General features: G+C 57.4%; 1 protein-coding gene across 4 annotated transcripts; it reads right to left on the bottom strand.

Annotated features, from left to right (window-relative positions):
- Positions 1-1,037: 1,037 nt before the first annotated feature.
- MFSD2A (MFSD2 lysolipid transporter A, lysophospholipid) lies at positions 1,038-14,894 on the bottom strand. 4 transcript variants are annotated; one of them, XM_051856648.3, is made up of 14 exons: positions 14,165-14,894; positions 12,687-12,818; positions 11,227-11,351; positions 5,589-5,712; positions 5,387-5,465; positions 4,866-5,023; positions 4,337-4,427; positions 4,091-4,212; positions 3,837-3,920; positions 3,367-3,450; positions 3,159-3,271; positions 2,714-2,857; positions 2,436-2,612; positions 1,038-1,488 (listed from the first exon to the last, which is right to left on the bottom strand). In XM_051856648.3, the coding sequence occupies exons 1-14, from the start codon at positions 14,255-14,257 to the stop codon at positions 1,425-1,427; spliced, it is 1,590 nt and encodes a 529-aa protein (XP_051712608.1). In that variant the 5' UTR covers positions 14,258-14,894; the 3' UTR covers positions 1,038-1,424. The 4 variants fall into 4 exon arrangements, with proteins under 4 accessions (XP_051712608.1, XP_089157051.1, XP_089157050.1 ...); XM_089300925.1 differs by having other exon boundaries at positions 5,589-5,642; positions 14,165-14,571; XM_089300924.1 differs by having other exon boundaries at positions 5,589-5,906; positions 14,165-14,407.
- Between the last annotated feature and the right edge of the window lie 2,390 nt (positions 14,895-17,284).

Below are 17,284 nucleotides of genomic sequence, written 5' to 3' on the forward strand. Positions count from 1 at the left end.
GAGGGCATAAGTGCTTGGGCCCCTGCACCCATGTGGGAGACCCAGAGAAAGCTCCTGGCTTCTGGCTTCAGACCAACCCATTTCTAGCCATTATGGCCATTTGGGGAGTAAACCAGCAGATGGAAGCTCTCTCTCTTTCTCTCTAATTCTGACTTTCAAATAGATAAATACATTTTTTTAAAAAAAAGTTTTTATTGGGTATAGTGGGTAAAGCCACCAGCTACAATGCTGGCATCCCATATGGGCACTGGTTCAAATCCCAGCTGCTCCACTTCCAATCCCGCTCCATGACCATGGCCTGGGAAAGCAGCAGAAGATGGCCCAAGTCCTTGGGCTTCTGCCACCCACGTGGGAGACCTGGATGAAACTCCTGGCTCCTGGCACAGCCCTGGCTGTTGCAGTCACTTGGGGAAGTGAACCAGCAGATGGAAGAGCTCTCTCTCCCTCCCTCTCCCTCATTCAAATAAGTAATGTTTAAAAAAGCTTTTATGTATTTGAAAGACAGACACAAAGAGAGACAGAGCTCTCCCATCTGCTGGTTCACTCCCCGAATGCCCACAATAGCTGAGGCTGGGCCAGCCCTAACCAGGAGCCCAGAGCTCAGTGTGGGTCTCCCACGTGGGTGGCAGGGACTCAAATACTTGGCATCACCTGCTGCTTTCCCGAGTGTGCACTGGCCCGGAGCTGGATCGCAAGCAGCGCTGCGACTCAACGCGGGCTCTCTGACGTGGGATGCGGGCGACCCAAGCGGCACCTTCACCACTGGGCTGAACACCCACCCCTCCAGCTCAGTTTTCTCATTTTTACAAGAGGGACAGCCCTGCCTTGGCGCCATGGTTTCAAGGATTAAATGAGACCATCAGCAAAGTGATGTGGATCCCGCAGCTGGGGCCTGGCCCTGAGAAGCGGTGCCTCAGAGGTGAGCTGAGGCCCTTGTCACGACCTCCTCCCCCAGCACCTGGGCTTCGCCCACCTCTCCCTGTCGGTTTTGACAGCAAAGGGCCCGCTGAGAGGCTGAGGACAACAGAAACAGGCCGTTCCGTTTCCAGCCTTTATGAAAATTAATAACATTAATAGCTCAGACATATACATACACACACATCGCTATGTACACAGTCATTAAGTTATTAATTAGTCTCTGTATAAAACGTGTCTGCATTAGTGTTCTGGGCTAGGTCCCAGCAGTCCTTGGCATATTCACAGTAGCAGCCCCAGGGCTTGGTCCCGAGGGCAGGCGGAGGGGAGCCAGCGATGGCCCTTCAGGGAGCACCGGCGGTGTCCTGGGTCGCTCGCTCTGGAGTCTTCTGTTCCCTTCGGGCACCTGCAGGCCAGCTGCTCAGCGAGTGTACAAACAGGTACTGGTCCCTTGTGTGGCCTGGGGACCCAGGCCCTCTGCGTGGTGGCTTTGGGCAGCCCAAGAGGCCCTAGAGGATGCTGGCCAGCTCTGTGGAGTCTGTGTCAGAGCAGCCGGAGCTGCTGGCTTCGTCCCTGCAAGAGTCCAAGGGGACAGCTTGGAGGAAGGGCCCTGCACCCCGCCCGCACTCTGCACCTGCTCCTTCCTGGCAAACTAGCGGCCCTATAGGTGGAGCCAGCTGCTGGATCAGGGAACCCACAGGACACCTGAGGTTGGTTCCTGCCCCCTCATAGCCCAGACACCGCTGGCCACTAAAAGGGCTGGCTGATGGGGCTGGCACGAGGAGTCACTCCACCCTGCCCTCTGTTCCCCCAGAAGGCAGGGCTCAGGCCACCCCCGTGGTCCTGCATGCAGGGGGGTAGTAAACGGTGCAGGCTCTGCAGCCAGATCAGTGGGCACAAAGCCCAGCTCCACCCCTTGCCAGCCAGGCCCTCACCCCTCCTAGCCAAACCTCAGTTTCCTCATCTGCAGAGTGCGACTCCAGGAGACACTGACACACTCCCCAGCCCTGGTCTGTCCCCACCCAGCCTCACAGGGAAGGCGGTCCCGAGGTCATTCAGCCACAGGGAGCCACCCTGCAGGGGGACGGATGATGGGCGAGGCCTGGGTTAGCTCCTGAGGGAGCAGACTGCCAGAAAGGAGCGAGCCTCACCCTTCCCAGATCTCTCGCCTCCTTCTCACTCCTCCGAGCCGCTCCCACTAGAGGGCCCTCAGCCCTGCAGCCGGGGCCCCTGGCCATAATGCTGGCGCCTGTGTGGTTTGCACTTTGCAACCTCCAGAATCATGGGCTAAATAAACAAACCTCTCTTCTTTACCAAGTAGCCCGACTCGGGTATTTGTGTCACAGCCTCTCAAAATGGACTAGAATATTCTATAAAACCTGAGCTCCTTGCAGGCAGGGCATTTCATTTGTGTGGTTCCCGAGCGCGAGCTGTGAACCCTCTTGGCACAGAGCCTGGCTCGTGGCTAAGCATCGGGGCTGCCGGGGAGAGGCCTGGGGGCTTGGCTGGGGAGCTGTCACCTCAGAGCCTGCAGCGCCTTCTTGTTCTGCCGCCGCCTGTCCTCGTCGATGGGGTAGAGCTTGAAGAGCAGCAGGCCCACCAGGATGAGGGCTATGGGCGTCATGGTCACCAGCATGTTCAGCGTAAACTTGACGCGCCTCGGCTGGGAGCAGCCGCGTGTCTGGTACCCAGCAAAGCTGTGGGATCCGGTGGGGGAGGGGAGCAGTGAGGCTACGGGCCTGGCGCAGGGTGGGGAGGCTCCGGCCAGAGCCCCAGCCCAGGTGGCACCCCCACTCACTCGAGGCTTAGGGTGGAGATACCCAGCGACACGCCGGAGGCGAACTTAGTGAAGAAGACGTAGAAGGAGAAGAAGATGGGCTCGGTGCCCTGGGAGCGGGGCTGCTTCAGGTGGAAGTCATCAATAACGTCAGGCAGCATGGACCTGAGAGGGCCATTGGCAGCCATGAGGACCCCTCCCCCTGCACCCTCAGGCCCCGCCCTCACCCACCCCCAACACATGGCCGCTGTAAGTGCTCTGCTAAGGCAGTGCAGCACAGGTCAGATTATAGCTCCCTCTGCCCACCCTGGTGCACAGTTCACAACCCCTACAACCGTACGGGGCACACCCTGCCCATCCCCAACCTGGATCCACAGAATGGCCTGTGATAGAAGCCCCCACGGAGCTTCAGAATTGGGGAGTGGGGCACTGGGGAAGAAGCCCAGGTGGGTCTGTGTTTACCTACCAAGGTAGTAAGAAGGCAGCTGCCACACTGACGCCAGCTGCCACGGCCACCACATATGTGACGATTAGGTTACTCTCCCTGACGGCCACCAAGATGAGAAATGGCACTGCTGACTAGGGGAGGGAGTGCGGGAAGGCGGGTCAGCTGGGAGACTCCCCCTGGGAACCCCCAACTCAACCCAGGCCCCGCCCCCCTCTGCCTCACTCACTGAGATCCCCACATATACGGCCGTCTTCTTGCCAAACCGGGTCAGGAACCACTGCCAGATGGGAATGGTGAAGGTGGCCGAGAGCTGCGGATGGACAGAGGCTAAGGGAGGCTGGTCTGAGCCGCAGACCCCCTCCAGTGCTGCCCAGGAGCCACCAGGTAACACCCTCCGGGCGTGCCTGCTGACTCCCCGGGGTGCGGTCCCGCCCTGCCTTTCCCACGCCTCTGGGCACACAGCTCCGTTGGGTTCTTGGCACCAAGACCTTTGCTCTTCTGTGCTCTCAACTAGAACATCCAACCCCAGACTCCTCCTTCCCAGGTTCTACCTATGCAGCTGGAGCTCAGGTCCAACCCCACTCCCCTAGGACTTGGATCAGTCTGAGAATCATTTCCCACTGCCCAGAGAACCATCCCATCGGGGCCCGTGCCACTTCCACCCAGGGCTGCCTGCCCCCTGGGGCCCGCACGCACCATGATGGCCAGGAGTAGGTTCTGGAATTCATTGCGGAAGCCTAAGGAGTATGTGCAAAACAGAGCAAAGTTCCCCTCCACCAGCTGGGGGTGCACAAGGAGAAGGAAACACACAAAGTGAGGTCAGGGCTGAGCCTCCCAACACTGCCCCCCCCCATCCATCCCTCAGCTCAGTCACAGCCTGAGCCACTCCCATTCCCATCACATGCCCCGCCCCCTAAGGCGGGGCAGCACAGCTCCCTTTCCCCCCTCACCATGAAAGCCAGGGAGGTGAAGAGGAAGCCAGCGATAAGCTTGACATACGGGCCATGGCTCATGACCAGCCGGAGGCCCCGGAAGAAGGACATGGGCTCAGTCTGCTGGGCCTCACAGGGTTCTGGGGACAAGAGGTGACAGTGAGGAGAGAGTGGAGATCTGCCTCCCCCAGAGCCCAAGGGCCAGGCTGAAAGACACAGCCACCCCACGCTGGGCCTGGTACCCCTGCCCCAGGGCCCTCCTACCTCGCTGCTCCCGCACGCCCAGGATCAGGATGACAGCACAGATGACATAGATGGAGGCGATGACCCCTGCTGCCAGCAGGTACGCATTTTGCTATAAAGGAGGTGCAGGTGACACAGAGAGAGTCAGGCTGCTCACGTCCCAGCAGCCCCTCTCCCAGCAGCCTCACGCTATGATCTTAGGCTGGGCTCTATTCCCCTGAGGGTCTCGCTGTCTCCCTGTGTGAAATGGGAGACTCATCCGGGGCTTGCCGTTGTCTCGAATGGAGAAAACGCTAAGCCAGGCCGTGGAGCGAGAAGGGGCTGCGGTTGGAATCTTCCCAAATCTCTGCAATTCGTTAGCTCCGTGACCCTGGGTGAATGATTCGGCCTGTCTAAGCTTCGCTTTCCTTACGTGCAAAGTGGACGTACGGGGCCTATGACAAACGCCCACCAAGCACAGACACGAGCTAGCAAGCTAGCGTTACTATCTTTAGGGCGGGACCGCCTCGCTCCTCATCTCCCCCAGTCCCTGCCCTGCCAGGGGCCTCACCGTTTCTCTGAGCGAGGTGGTGCTGTGCGTCCAGTTGGCACTTTCCAAGGCCACTGCAGAGCCATTGGGCTCCTGGAGACAAGGCGAATTCACTTTGCCCACAATTTGCCCCTGGATTGCTGTGCCCAGCACTGTGCCAAGCACCTCCACTGTCATCCCTGGGCAATGAAAAGGAGGTCTTTTGGAGGGGCCTCCTGGCCTGCGGGCCTAAGGAGGGAGGCTGGATGCATGAGAGCCCAGCTCTAGCTCCAGGTAGGGTGGGGATGGGTGGTTGGGGCAGACGCCACGGTGGCCTGAACTCATGGCCTTGTTCTGTGTGACCTCTGGTTAGTCCCTGCACCTCTCTGGTTCTCACCTGAGCAACAAAAGGATCAAGTTATTTTTCAGATCGCTTCGCACCCACACCTAAGAGCAGAGCAAAGAGCTGGGCCCACAGGGAAAGAATCGTGGCCGGAGGGTCGGGGAGCGGAGGGGCCCAGGGTCTCTGGGGGGTGGGATCAGGTGGGCTGGGGGAGACTTACGGTAGGCGGTGGCTGAATCCCGCTCGCTCTGCTCTACGCTGATGAACATGGTGAGAGCCGAGTAGGGGACGTGGAAACACTGGCATGGGAGAGAAGCCGTTGGCCGGTCAGGTGGAGGCAGCCGGGGGCACCACCCGTGAGGCCCTGGGGACTGCCCTCGCCCCTGCCCCCAGAGCTGCGCTGGGAAGGGGCCCGCACTCACCGTGACCAGTGTCTCAAAGAGGCAATAGAAAAGCAGGTACCAAAGGGTCTGGCCCTGTGGGAAGTCGGGCACGAACCAGATGAGGAAGTAGGCAATGATGGCCAAGGGCGTGGAGAAGATGATCCTGGGGAAGGGCTGGGTCTGAGTGCGGCTGGGGGCCAGGGTCCTGGAAGCCAGGCCCAGCTGGACTGCCTGCACCCCGGGGTGCCTGCCAGCAGGAAAGCTGCTCCCCCTCGAATCCACCTGCTAGGGCCTCTGGGAAGAAGCTGATGGCCACACCTAGAAGGGCAGACTGGCCCTGGCTCCTGCCCTGAAATCCTGAGCGTGGAAGGTGAGAAGCCAGACCCCGAGTCTCCTGAGGGCGCCACAGGGAGGGGCCTCCTACGGGCTGGAGGTGGGGGCCCAGGCCTCAGGTGGTAGGGCAGGGGGCTGGGAGCAGGAGCAGCCCCCAATACCTTCTCACACGTGCACATGCTCCACCTGCACACACACGCATGCACACACATGAATATACACCCAGGGAAGCTGGGGGTGAGCAGAACTCCAGGTGAAGGATGATGGAGGAGCCAGGTGAGAGGACAGGGCCCAGTGCTGGAACTGTAAAGCCAGCAAATGTCTGCCTCCCGCGTGCGTGGCCCACACCGTCACTAATGGTCAGACCTCTGGACGGACTCACTTCGTGGCTTCAGTACATAAAGGCAGCAGAGAACACGTGGTAAAAGCAAGGCCTTTTGAGCCACAACTCAGAGATCCAATTCTGGCTCTGCCAACTACAAACCACTTCTTTGAGGCTCGTTTGCTCATCCATAAAACACGGATAGCGATAGCACATATCTTACATTCAATGTTTACTCAGGAAAAACGTCTTAGGTGCTGGGCCTGATTCTAGCCACTTAGGACATAGCCATGAACAAAGCAGGAAAAAAAATCCACTGCCCTGGTGAACCACACATTCAGGTTGGCGAACAGAAAATAATAATCAAAGATTAAAGACAGAGACATCATTCAGCCATACGAAGGAACAAAACTGACACCTGCCACAAGGTGGATAAACCTGGAGGGTGCTGTGCTGCATGAACTTAGCCAGACACAATGACCACTACTGTAGGATTTCACCTGCATAAGGGACCAAGAGCAGTCAAGTTCATAGAGACAGAGAGTGGACCGGTGGTTGCCGGGGGCTGGGGGCTGGGGAGGAATGGAGCGTTAGCCTTTAGTGGGCACAGAGGTCCAGTCTGAAAAGATGGAAGAGTATCAGAGATGGAAGGTGGTGACTGTTGCAAAACAGCAGACTTGGGGCCTGTGTTGTGATGCAGAGAGTTAAGCTACTGCCTATGATGCTGGCATCCCCTATCGAAGTGCTGGTTGAAGTCCAGGCTGCTCTGCTTCTGACCCAACTTCCTGCTATGCACCTGGGAAGGCAGCAGAGGATGGCCCAAGAGTTTGGGATCCTGCAACTCACATGGGAGACCTGAATGAAGCTCCTGGCTCAGGCCTGGTCCAGACCTGGCAACTTGGATAATGAACTAGTAGGTGAAAGATCTCTCTTTCCCTCCCTGTTTTCCTTCTCTCTAGCTCTGCCTTTCAAGTTAAGTAAAATAAAAACCTTTTTTAAAATGTGGATGGACTTAATGATACTGAACTAACCACATACTCAAATGTTTAAGGTGGTAAGTTTTATCTTATATATGCCATAGTTAAAAAGTTATGTTTAGGGGCATAACGGTTTAAGCCAACACCTGCGATGCTAACATCCCACATGGACACCAGTTCGCATCCTGGTTGCTCCACTTCTGATCTAGCTCCCCTGCTAATGCACCTGGAAAGCAGTAGAAGATGGCCCAAGTGCTTTGGCCCCTGTACCCATGTGGGAGATCCAGAAGAAGCTCCTGGCTCCTGGCTTCAGTCTGGCCCAACCCCAGCTATTGCAGCCATTTGAGGAGTGAACTAGCAGATGGAAGATCTTTCTCTCTGTGTGTCTCTCCCTCTCTCTGTAACTCTACCTTTCAAATAAATAAATAAATAAATCTTTTTAAAATATTAAATAGATTTTTAAATTTATTTGCGAGGTCGAGAGACAGAGAGAGCATTTTTATCTGCAAGCCCATTCCCCAAATGTTTGCAACACCCTCAAGTCGGGTGGGACGGTGCCAAAGCTAAGAGCTGGGAACTCAACTCAGGTCTCCCACATGGGTGGCAAGAATCCAATCACTCAAGTCACCAACACTACTTCCCAGGGGCTGTACCAGCAGGAAGCTGGAGTCAGGAGCCAGAGCCAAGCATCAGATCCAGGCTCTGATATGTGGTGCAAGTATCCCAACCAGTGTCCTGACCATTAGACAAAACACCCACCCCAATACATATCAGACGGAGCTTTTTAAAAAATTTTAGGATGAGGCTGGCGCCGCGGCTCACTAGGCTAATCCTCCGCCTTGCAGCGCCGGCACACCAGGTTCTAGTCCCGGTCGGGGTGCCGGATTCTGTCCCGGTTGCCCCTCTTCCAGGCCAGCTCTCTGCTGTGGCCAGGGAGGGCAGTGGAGGATGGCCCAAGTGCTTGGGCCCTGCACCCCATGGGAGACCAGGAGAAGTACCTGGCTCCTGCCATCAGATCAGCGCAGTGAGCTGGCCACAGCGCACTGGCCACGGCGGCCATTGGAGGGTGAACCAATGGCAAAGGAAGACCTTTCTCTCTGTCTCTCTCTCTCACTGTCCACTCTGCCTGTCAAAAAAATAAAAATAAAAAAATTTTTTAGGATGAGACAGATAGTGCCCATCAGCTGGTTTGCTCTCCAAATGCTCACTGTGGCTGGAGCTTGCCGCCAGGCCAGAGTCGGGAGTCTAGAATTTAATCCAAGTCTCCCACATGGGTGGCAGGACCCCAACTACTTGAGCCATCACTGCTGTCTCCCATGGTGCACATTAGCAGGAAGCTGGGAGCAGGTTCGGAGCCAGGACTTGAAGCCAGGCACGCCTCTATGAGATGTGAGCATCTTAACCACTAGACCAACGAATGCCCCTTACAGTTTTTTTAGAAGGTTACATAACATGCTGGAAGGTGATAAATGCTATAGAGAAAATAAATAATATGGGCTACAGGAGATTAGAAATGAGACTGGGATACAATTCCCATCCGGGAGAGCAAGGTAGGCCTCAGTGAGAAGGTGACAACCACCAATCTCGAATGCAAGGAAGACGTAAGGCTTGCAAACATCTGAGATAAGAGTATGTCAGGCAAGGGGAATGGTCAGTGCAAAAGTCCTGAGGCAGATGTATGTCCAGCAGGTCCAAGAAAGGCCAGGGCCCAGAACACAGTGAGCAAGAGAGATGGAATTAGGAGATGAGGTCAGAGAAGAAACAGGACACCGCAGAGGCCATGGTAAGCACTTTGGTCCTGCTTCATAGAGGAGAAGTCATTTTGAGAAGTCAGCAAACACTCAGATGTCAAAAAGTATGGGCCCGGCACTGTGGCATAGTGGGCTAAGCCTCTGCCTGTGGTTCCAGCATCCTATTTGGGCACCAGTTCAAGTCTCAGCTGTTCCACTTCTGATCCAGCTCTCTCCTATGGCCTGGGAAAGCAGAAGATGGCCCAACTCCTTGGGCCCCTGCACCCATGAGGGAGACCAGGAAGAAGTTCCAGGTTCCTGGCTTCGGATCAGCCCAGCTCTTGAGGCCATTTGGGGAGTGAACCAATGGATGGAAGATCTTTCTCTCTGTCACTCCATCTTTCTGTCTGTAGCTCTACCTCTCAAATAAACAGATAAAATCTTACGAAAAGAGAAGTACTCAGGACACCGAGTGCCGGCTGTGATGCTCACGTCAGGAGAGTTCATCAGGACAGCTGCCCTCCGGGTAACTAGGACAGGCCCTGGCCAGGGCAACTGCAAGCGCAGCAATCAGAAATCAGGCCTGAAGCCCAGCCTGCTGGAGCCTGGCCTGCTGCCCCTGCTGCCACACCCTGGCCCGCTCAGGCGGTGCGGGAGCTCCAGGAGTCATTGCTGCAGTCTCTCCAGTTTGAAGCAGAGGATTTCAATGCAGACTTAGAAGAGGGGCTGCCCTGAGGACTGAGAGGAGAGGGGTCACCCAGCTCACGGACCCTGTCAGGCCCAGCCCGCCTCTTCCTATCGTGGAAAGAAATGGAGTGCTGGGTGCTCTTGGCCTGGGAGGGGCCCAGGTCCTAATCACGGGGTGGATGAGGAGGTCCCACACACAGCCCCTGAGCTCTCAAGCGCCGTCAGCATGTACTCAGACAAGGGCAAGGCCATGCACACAGACACCTGCTGAATCCAACACCAGTGCGGAAGCCCCCAGCCACTTCCCCAAGCTGGGTGCCACACCTGCCTGGCAGGAGTCCCAGGGATCCTCCCCAAGTCCCACAGGGACGGACTGCTAGGCTCTCCTCCCTGCTGCGTCCCTGCCTCCCCAGTCCACGTGTCTCCCCAGAGAGCAAGGGTCCCCGGCAGCCTTGATCTGATACTCCATCCTTAGCTGAGCAGTGCTGCCACCGTGAGGAGCCCAATGGGACAGGGAGCTGCTGCTGGACTGAGCTGGCCCAGAAGCTGCCTCCCATTGGCTGGGCCTCATGAGGAGATGTGGCAGCAGGGCCCCGCCTTCCACGGGCTGCCAAGGAGGTGGGCAAGGGGCCAAGTCTCAGGGCTGGCGCTCGGGGAGCCCGGAGCAGCCGATCCAGGTAAGGCAGGCTGTCCTGCCTCTGGCTCTGAAACCAGGATCAAAGGCTACAACCTGGGCTTAGGCCAGGGGCTGGCAGGACCGGGGTAGGTGGAGGAGGGGGGAACCTCGTGGGAAAGGAAGCTGTGGAGGAGCAGGGGCTGCGGGAAAAGCTTTGAAGGCCGGAGACCAGGTAGGGGCGCCCCTGGGGCAGGAAGGCGCCCACTTGGGCCTGGATGGGCTGGAGATGAAAGGGGCACGGCCCCCTCCACCCGAAGCAGGATGTCCTGGGGAGAAGCAGAGCCCCGCCTAACAGCCTGTGCCATGGGTCTCCCTGGCTGTCTCATCTAGGGCACCCCCCACTGGCCCCAGAGCCTGGGGCTGAGTGGTGCTGGCTTTGTTCAAAGGGCAAACAGAGTTCACATCACCCAAGGTGCCAGAGGTTACCCCATTCCCAGGATTATCCCAGCCCCTGTCCCCCAGGAAACAACCTGAAGGGATGCCAAATTATATACTACTTAATGGGTGCCAGGCACTGTTCTCAGTACTTTATACATAAAAAAAAATTCATCCTCACCACAACCCCATAATTATTATCTGCACATTACAGCTGAAGAAACTTGAGGCCCAGGGATGTTAAGTGGCTCACTCAAGGTTGCATAGCTGGGAGCAGTGAAGCTGGGATTCAAAGCCAGGCAGGTTGGTTCCAGAGGGCAACCTCTCAGCTGCTAGGTTGGAATTCCGCTCCAGCAAGGGCAGGGCGTGGACCTCAGGGAGCAGCGGGCTGGACTGGCAGGTGAGGCTTCAGCTGGGGTTCCGACACCCCACCTTCCCCCCACCCCCACCCCATGCTTTGACATCACTGCATCAGAAGCTCTCCCTCAACCCTGGGATAAGCCAGATGCAAGGACCAAAGGGTGGATATGCCGGAAGTCCCGTCTCCGGCCACCTCGAAGCAGTCCCTTCCACTCACCAGGGCATGAGGCGGCCCAGGCGGGTCCAGGAGGATTTGCTAATGCAGAAGCCCACCAGAGGGTCCGTGAAGGCATCCCAGGCTCGGCCCACGAACAAGATGATGGAGGCAGAGAAAGGGTCCACCTGGGAAGGGAAGAGGCAAAAGAATCCTCCCTCAGCCTTCCAGTCACTCAACTCTCGCTGGGAGGCAGAGGCACAGGGCTTGCTCTTGGGCCTCCACCACCTTCCCCGGGCTGGCTAAGCACAATCAATCGTTAACAGGTCTCCCATCACAGCAGCCCTAGGGCCTCCTTAGGGGCGTTTGCAGATCTCTTCCCCTCCCTATCCACTGGAATGAATCCAGAATCACTTGCTTCCCTCCCTCTCACAGTCCAGAGACACTGATCATCTGATCTCAGAGAGGGTACCCCCTGGGTGGCCACGTGGGTCTCAGTTTCCTCATCTGTATAATGGAAGTTATGATCTTTATCTTACAATCCGAGTCCATCTCAGATGCAGAAAAACAAGTCTCTAGATGCTTTTTAAACAGCAGCCTGTGGCTGACCATTCAAGCTCACCATGCCCCTGTCCCCCAAAGACAGATTCTCTGGACCCCTCCTCCTCCACCAAGACCCTGCTATTCTATGGGAAACTGGCAGCCCCTCCCACCCTGCAGTGTCCCCAGCAGAGCCCCTCCACCAAAGCCAATAAAACAGCCTGCAGCTCCTCATATTTCACTCCTCTCGGGGACCAGCCCAGGGGAGTTACTTGAAAACCAGCTGCTGAATGAAGCTATTTGTCCCTTCTGGGCTCAGTGTTCCCCACCTGTAAGTGGATACAACCAAGCCGTCTGCTTGCCAAATCACTTGCTACAAAGAAAAGATGGCCCAAGCGGGAGCCTTGGTAGCCATGGCTACACAGCCTCCCACTCCCCCATCCAGACAGGGCAAATTCCCGGGATGCCAGGCTGCTGGCCAAGACCTCCCAAAGTACAGAAGAGCCCTGCTTCAGCCCAAGGAGCCCTCCCTGTCAAAGACCCCCTGGACCAGGGCACTGTGACTTAGCCCAGCGCTTGAAAGCCCCACCACCCACCAACAGGCCTCTGCTCCGCAGGTGAGGGGTGGGACCCACCTTCTCCCCACACTTGAGCAGGGCCAGCTTCCTGTCTCGCAGCCAGGGACATGGTGTGCCAGCCTGGTGTAAGAACAGCATCACCGGCAGGTCCCACTCTCCCCTCCACAATCGACTGTCTTGCAGGGAGTCGTCAGACCTTTCCCGCTCAGACACGTGGGGCACCTGGGCTCCTCTCCTGGGTACTTCCTACAGCCCTCTTACTGCTCAGCCACTGTGATGCACAGCAGAGTAGGGATTCCTGGTTCCATTTCACAGATGGGGAAAACTGAGTGAACCCACCCAGGGCTGCCTCATCTCTCCCATCTCCGCATGCCGGAGGAGCTCTGGAAAGCTCAAGCTACTCACCTGAGCCACATCCAGCAGGTATATCTGTAGGAAGAAGCCCAGGGCACAGCCTGTCACCTGGTAAGGGGCGCCTCCAACTGCATAGCAGAGCTTGTTGCAAACGGACAACTGCTGTTTCTTCTTTGGTTCCTTCTGGAAAGAAGAGGAAAAAGTGAAAAGGGGCTCAAAACGCAGCTCCCTATCTTGGAAGGATCCCTCCAGCCAGTTCTGCCTTGCTCTGTTGCCACGCAGGGAGTTCTCGCCTCCCACAAGAAAAGAAAGAGGTACTCTCTGTTCTTAGGAACCAGGAATGGGAGTTCTGACCCCCCGACGAAACTGCCAGCTAAACCGCCGTCTCCCTCGGACTCAGGAAATGGGTCAGGCCACCATCGTTAGAGAACTCCCGGGCCTCAGCCCTGTTCCTTCCCAAGTTCCAGAGGGGAACAAGCTCCAGCAGCGGACCTGTCCCCACCCGGCACCAGCTGCCACAACCTGAAAATCCTCTTGCTGCCAAGAGCTGCCTGAGCCCAGCCCAGGCTCCCGCCCTAGCTGAGGCTGGGACCCACCTGCCTACTGGGTGAGAGCTCGGGAGAGCTGCAGGGGCTCTTCCCAGCTGGCTGCAGGCCCAGCTGTTCCTTCCATCTGTCCCAGCGTGTCCCTGGGCCCCGTAGGCAGTCAGAGTTCCAGGCAAACCCAGGAACTGTCCTGCCCCTGGCTCCCTGCCTGCACCCCTTCTCCCCCTGCCCCCCACCCCACTTCCCAGGGGACCTTGGAGAGGTGAGGAAAGGCGCCTCCAGGTACAGGACTGGCCCCTCTCCGGGTGAGGCTGGGGTTGCTCAGAGAAAGTAGAGATTACTCATGCATAGTAACAGTGTAATTGCTCACCCCAGCTCCTTCCAAGATCAGTTAATAAAATTAAAAGGGAAAAAAAGTGATCACCTCCCAAGCAGGCAGATATTGCCTCTGAGCCCTCCCTGGGGCCGCCTGTTTTCATTCGGTCAATGAATAGGTCCAGGGGGCAGGCAACCGGGCTGGCGGGGCAGAACGCGCGCCTGCATACACTCACACGCTGACGCCGCCGGCGAAACGCGGCTCCTTTAAGAGCTGAGCCCTTGTTCTTATGAATGAACTTGAGCGGCCCTCACGGCGGAGTTGAGGCGCGAGAGTAGGCTGGTGGGGTGGGGGCAGGAGGAGAGATGGGGGAACCGAGGGGGACTATCCGAGCTCTCAGGGTCTCTCCCGCTTCCCAGGCGGCAAACCGGAGCCGCCCAGCGCGCAGGAAGCAGAGCCCGCTCGGCAGAGCCGGGCATCGCGTGGAGCTGCCGACGGAGCCGCTCCGCGCAACATGCGGAGCCCCGGAGAGCAAAAGCGGGAGCCCGCGCCCAGACCACCTCCGTCACTGCATAGCCCCCGGCTAACCCCACTGCCCCAGGACCAGGCCTGCGCCCGCCCTTACGCCCCGATCCCAGCCTGCCCACACCCCCGGCCCTCCCTCTCACCTTCACCTGCGCGGGGCGCTCACTGGCTTGGATGATGCCGGTGGGCAACAGCCCCGCCGCGGAGCCGCTCTCGGCACCTTCTCCTTTGGCCATGTCCCGCGGGCCACGCCGCCTGGGACGGGGATCCCGGGATGCTCGTCTGCGCTAACGGCCTCCGTGGCCTCTGGGCTCCGGTCGTAGCAGCCGCGGCCACGGTCGACGCGCACTAAGAGGAACCGGCAGGCAGGGCAGGCACACACACACTCCCTGCACACCCCCTGCGTGCCTCTTAAAGGTTCGGCCCCGCCCCTCTCGGCCAATCCTCGAGGCCGGCTACCCCGCCTCCAGCCAATCACCCTCGCCCGCCAGCCCTCTCTCCAGCCCCACCCGTCCGGCGGCGCCTGCTGCTTAGCCACGTTCCCCAAGGCCCGGAACCGGCATCCGGCTGCGAGCGCCTGAAACCGAGGGGACGGCTGCGAGACCCACCTGACGCGCGCGAGGGAACTGAGGCCCGAGGCTGAAAGAGACCTGCCTGCCCAGCGTCCTCCAGAGTGAGCTGAGCCTGCAGTCCACGACTTCGGACTCCCCAACCCCTCCAGACCCAAGACAGGTGGGGACCAGGGAGTCTGCCGTCCCGTCCCCGTTAGAATCTGGGGACGGTTCTCCGCTCCCTTTACCCCAGGCTTGAAGGAGGCGAGCTGACACTTTCCCTACTGCTGCCCCTCTCTCGACCTCCTCCCCCAAACCGGCCATTCCCTCTTCTTGTCATGAGCATCTATGGGGCCCTCCTAGATCGGGGTGGAGGGGTGGTGGTGAAATGAATCCACTTGGTCGCTGACACTGCAGCCGCCGCCTCCACCGCCGCCGCCAGAGAGTTCCCAAGTGGTGGAGAGGACTGTAACGGCGGCCTTTTAAGGAGAGCTTCCCCCGTGCTACACATGACCTCACAGGGTGCCCACAACCACCATACGAGGGCGGTACTATTATTATCCCCCATTAACGGCCCAGGAGATGGAGAGCCCAAACAGCTGGTCTGTGGCAAAGCCAGGACTGGAAGTATCCAAGTCCAGAGCCTTTGCACTTGGCAGCCCTGCTGTTTCTCCGCAGAAACTAGAGGAGGCTTTACCGTGTGTGTGGATTCTCCCCGCCCCCTACTCTCCAGCATGAAGCCCCCTGGGATATGTTGGGGCTAACACAGGTCAAGGAAAGGATTGAGAAACACTACTGCATCATCTGGACCTCGAAAGGGGTGGCACATTGGAATGGAGACCAGCCACTGATGCCAAAGAAGATCTGTCTTTCCTTGGGTCCCAGGCACTCAGAGCTCTGTTAGTGGCCAGTTGGGTCTGCTTTGTGAAGAGGCCCGGGACCTCTCAGAAGCCACTCACCTCTGTCCCTGTGAGTCCCGATGCCAGGCTTCTTTTTCCTTTCTTCAAATCTCTGGTGGCGGGGAGGAAAGATGAACCTTGGTTGCCCCAAAACCAGCCACACCGAACACCCTTGTGTGCCCTAGAAAGTCCCATCTGGGCACACAGCTCTTGAGCACTGCTGAGTGGAGGTGAGCCAAAGCCAGGCAGTTGAATACCAGGCAAAGGGCAAGGCCCAGCCCCCGCGGCTCTACTGTAACCTGTGTGGCAGTGAGCCCTAAAATCCTCACTCCCATGGAGTCACAGTGCTTCCCAAGGGATCCAGATCCCCCTGCCGGACCTGCAACAGCTCCTGGAAGATAGGAACCATGTCTTTTTCACTTCTGAATCCTCACCTGGGACCTGGGACCTGGGACTGGAGCAGGAGTAATGAATCTGTGTTCAGTGAGTGAATGTTTGGACTCCCTCAGGTACAGGCACCAGAGGAGCCCTTTGGGGCTCTATGTGCTAGCTCTATGTGCTAGCTGTGTGGTTGATGGTAGGCAGCCCAGTCAACCTCCCTGTGTGTAAAATGAGCATATCAACAGTGTCACCCTAATGGGGTTGTTTGGGGGAAAAAACAAGAAAATGCACAGGAAGCATTTAGCACAAGTGCCTGGGAGCTGAGGCCAGGCTGGTCCCCCTCCTGGCCTGATTCCAGTCTGTCAGTGTAGCAACGCAAGATTCCAGATATGGCCTGACCAAGCCAGCACAATAGGCCTATTATTTCCCCCAGTCTGGACACGACACATTGTTAATGCAGCCTAAGACTGCTGGGCTTCAGAGCTTTCTCTCCCATGATTAGTTCCCATCAGGTTATGGTCAACTAAATCATTCAGATTCTTTTCACCGGAGCTGGGGTCAAGTCAGGCCTCTCCCCCTTCCCTTGCTTTGTGTAATGTCTTGAAGCCAAGGCCCAACAATGTCCAATGTCATCTTGCTCGTTCCAGCCTGCTGAAATTGTTTTGAATGCTGGTTCTGTTGCCCACTGTTTTCTCTCTCAATGTAGTTCCAGCCTGCCCCTTGCAGCTCCACCTGCGCAGTCGGTCAGCACAGAACCCCATAACACACCGTTATGTGTTACCTTTGGTCTCTGTGAACACTATCGGGGCACTGCTAATACAGCAATTTGCAATGATTGAGCACCCACTGTGAGCTGGGCACGGTTTGCGCTAAGTGCTGTGCATATATCATAACATTCACTCCTTAAAACACCACTGGAAAAGGGTTTTTAATTTAATTTAATCTTATTTTTTTTGACAGGCAGAGTTAGACAGTGAGACAGAGAGAGACAGAGAGAAAGGTCTTCCTTTGACGTTGGTTCACCCCCCAAGTGGCAGCTACGGTCAGTGGCGCTGCGCTGACTCAAAGCCAGGAGCCAGGTGCTTTTCCTGGTCTCCCATGAGGGTGCAGGGCCCAAGGACTTGGGCCATCCTCCATTGCACTCCCGGGCCACAGCAGAGAGCTGGCCTGGAAGAGGGGCAACCGGGACAGAATCCGGTGCCCCGACTGGGACTAGAACCTGGGGTGCCGGCACCGCAGGCGGAGGATTAGCCTAGTGAGCCATGACGCCGGCCTGGAAAAGGTTGTTTTTAATACCCCCACCTTATAGATGGAAAGCCTGAGACCAAGAGAAGCAAAGCAGAGGTTAAACTTCATAAACCCAGAGTCAGACCCCTTTTTCTGATGAAGAGAATGGCCGGCCATAGGCTTGTCATTTAGCAATGTAATCCTT

This window comes from Oryctolagus cuniculus, chromosome 7 (genome assembly GCF_051225735.1).
Source record: "Oryctolagus cuniculus isolate XC-2025 breed Fujian yellow rabbit chromosome 7, ASM5122573v1, whole genome shotgun sequence".
NCBI classification, from domain to species: Eukaryota; Metazoa; Chordata; class Mammalia; order Lagomorpha; family Leporidae; genus Oryctolagus; species Oryctolagus cuniculus.